This window comes from Frankliniella occidentalis, unplaced genomic scaffold (assembly GCF_000697945.3).
Source record: "Frankliniella occidentalis isolate FOCC.00 unplaced genomic scaffold, Focc_3.1 Scaffold4096, whole genome shotgun sequence".
Taxonomy (NCBI): Eukaryota; Metazoa; Arthropoda; class Insecta; order Thysanoptera; family Thripidae; genus Frankliniella; species Frankliniella occidentalis.
In genome coordinates, this window is record NW_026271144.1 from 1 (window position 1) to 3,015 (window position 3,015).

Genomic DNA, 3,015 nt, shown 5'->3' on the forward strand with positions numbered 1-3,015 from the left:
GGGTTACCATCATTATTCGACTTTTTTGCGTGGTGGTCCAGGGGCGGGCAAGAAGAGGGGGAGGCGTCCTCGGGGCGGGTCCGGGCGATGGATTAGTGAGAGGTGTGCGCACTGCCCCCCCCCCCTTCCACCCATCCATTTCCCGCCTCGCGCCGACACAGTGCGCGCGCGGCCCTTCGGCAGACTATATTGCCGCCAACTCAACTTGTTTCGCCGAACATAAACACCACTTGGCCAACTATGAGAGCCAATAAAACCATTCGGAGCGCAGCCAGCGCGGCGGCAGCGCCATCCGTCAGCGCCTTGGGGACCCCGCGAGCGGGCGGGGCCGCGTGCTCGGCGGCAACGACCCCCGAACGTAACACCTACACAGGTGGCACGGAGTCGGGTATGAGACTCAATTATTATTTCTTTCAAAATAAAAAAAGGAAAGGTTGATAAAGCTGGAAAAAATATACGAAATTGTTGTGCAACGTGGGTGTTGGTCAGTAGTCTTTTCTCCTAAAGATCATCCAGAAAGTACGTCCGTCATGAGTTGAGCCCCAGCCTCTGCAAGCTCTCATAGCGCCCAAGCGCCTGGTAGGCAGGCAACATCAAGCCTGCTGTGCATGTGTGTACTGCGGAGTGGCCTACCCCGAGTTTCGCAGGCGCAGGTGCTCGCTTTAATTATTGCCAAATAATGCATCTGAGAAGAACGGACACGCATTCTGTGCCTGCATGGTCCTACGGGTGAAGAGCAGAGCAGCTCTCTGCTCAGCAGCAAAGGATTGTATTTTTGCATTGCCTGAGCGGTCGGTAGCTACTGATTGTACTATTGAGGACCAGTACAAACCGGCGGCCACGGCGGTAGCTACTGGTAGTACTGAAGACCGGTACAAGCCGGCGGCCGCAGCGGTAGATACTGCTAGTTCTGTGGACCAGTACCCGCCGGCGGCTGCAGCGGCAGCTACTGGTAGTAGTGAAGACCGGTACACGCCGTCAGCAGCAGCGGTAGCTACTGGTAGTTCTGTGGACCAGTACCCGCCGGCGGCTGCAGCGGCAGCTACTGGTAGTAGTGAAGACCGGTACACGCCGTCAGCAGCAGCGGTAGCTACTGGTAGTTCTGAGGACCAGTACCCGACGGCGGCCGCAGCGGTAGCTACAACTGAGAGTTCTGAGGACCAGTACAGCCCCGCTTCTAAAACCAACACACGCGAGGCGAGGCACGCGAGGCATAGGCGAGGCACGCGAGGCGCTTCTAATTGAAAACTATGTTGCGGATCGCTGTTCCCGCGTGAAGCCGAGCCGGACCGCGATGATGATTGCCGACAAACAAACGAAACGTTTCGCAAAACGCCGAGGCAGACAAGTTGTTTCAGTGTGGCACAGTTGCAAGGGCGGAGGGCTCGGCTCGCTCCGTGCGCGTGTTTGTTCGGCTCTTGCTTTGGTCGTGGAAATGTTGGTGTGCCCCCGGTCGTGCTTTGCGGTGTGTGGCGGAAATGCCGAGTTGGTCGAAAAATATCACGCATCGCTGCTGGCGAATCGGGCTTTCGGGGAAGCTCGGTTCTCCGGACCACCGCTTGTTGTTGACGATGATGGGCCGCGTCCCGTGCTGCCCGAGGGAAGAGAAAGAGTTGACGGGAATTGGAAGCAGGGGGGATCATCATCCTCATTTTAGCAACCCGCCATAAGCTACCGCGAGGGGGAATCGACTGTTAAACTTTGCGACAGCCGGATGACGGATTACCTGGATAACCGCTAGAGTATCCTACGGATTACGTTGATTTTTCTCTAGGATTACCCCGGATTACCCTAAAATTTTTCTAGATCACCCCGACTTTTTTTTCGAATTTCCTCGGATTACACCTGCCGGATTACAAACGGCTGTCAGCCGGACTACCTTAAACGTTTCCCCTTCGGCTACCGCCACTGTGCCATTCCTTCGGATCATGAATAAAACTAGCTCAGCCACAGCCAGCGGCAGCAGCAGTACCAGCGGCAGCAGCAGTACCAGCGGCAGCAGCAGTACCAGCGGCAGCAGCAGTACCAGCGGCGGCGCGGTCTTGTTGGCAATAATATCGCTACCCGCGCAGCTGAAGCTGTGGGTAGGGCTGGGCGGTTTTTTTATTTCAATATCAATACGCGCGCCTTACCTTACTCGCCCCCTCCCCCTCCGTTTCCTCGTCCCAACGCCCCCATTCACCCCCCACCGCCTTTCGAAGTGCAGAGTGGTGACCGATGGCCGACCGCTGTCCCCTCGTCATTGAGTCGTCGAAGCCGCAAAAAAAAAAAAGAAAGAAAAAGGAGGGAGAAAGCAAAAGCTGGTGGGTCCAGCGTGGCGTGGCGTGGCACTATTCTTCTTTCCTCATGCTCCGCCGGGATTTTTCTTGTGTTCCAGAGCCGCAGCCGCTGCCACTCCGTCGAGGGATGGCTGAGGGGGGGGGGAGTGTAGTAAGAGTAGTAAAACTGGCCAGCCTTCTTAGGACTGTCCTCCCACACCCACAGCTGGGCTGGGCAAATGGGCGGGTAAGGACAAGACGCATCAGGTTTTTTTCTGTCGTTTTTTTGTAAGCAACATTGTTGTTTACTTTTGCCTAGGGGTGAATGTTCGAACTTATTCTTTAGCTAAATTAGCGCAAGATCTGTCACATGTCGGTCCCAGCGTATGCGATTATGGAATTATTTCATAGTGGTGCGACAAACAAAGATATCTTCTACGCACTGCAGTGACAGAGAGAGGGGGCCTCACTCCTCCCTCAGCACCAAGTCAGCCTTCCCTCTCACTCTTTTCTTTCTCTCTCCGGTCACCCCATGGAGAAAGGGGGGGGGGGGGGCAGGCACGTAGCAAGCGAGCGGCGGGATGTCCATTCTCTCGGTGCGGCCCGTCGTGCGACGATAGCAAGTCACTGTCCCCGAAGGCCCCGTCCGTGCCCGCCGCGCTGCTGATCCCGCCGGGACGTGGCGGGGCGGGGCGGGGCGGGGCAGGGCGGGGCAAGGCGAGGAGTCGTCGCCAGGGTGGTAACCAGCTCCCGTCGG

The 3,015-nt window shown here is 57.0% G+C and overlaps 1 protein-coding gene across 1 annotated transcript; it reads left to right on the forward strand.

Moving 5' to 3' along the window:
- Positions 1–717: 717 nt before the first annotated feature.
- On the forward strand, positions 718–1,163 carry LOC127752113 (uncharacterized; the record flags this gene model as incomplete). Its single annotated transcript, XM_052276725.1, has 1 exon — positions 718–1,163. A coding segment is annotated over exon 1 (446 nt), but the record flags the coding sequence as incomplete, so codon positions are not given.
- Between the last annotated feature and the right edge of the window lie 1,852 nt (positions 1,164–3,015).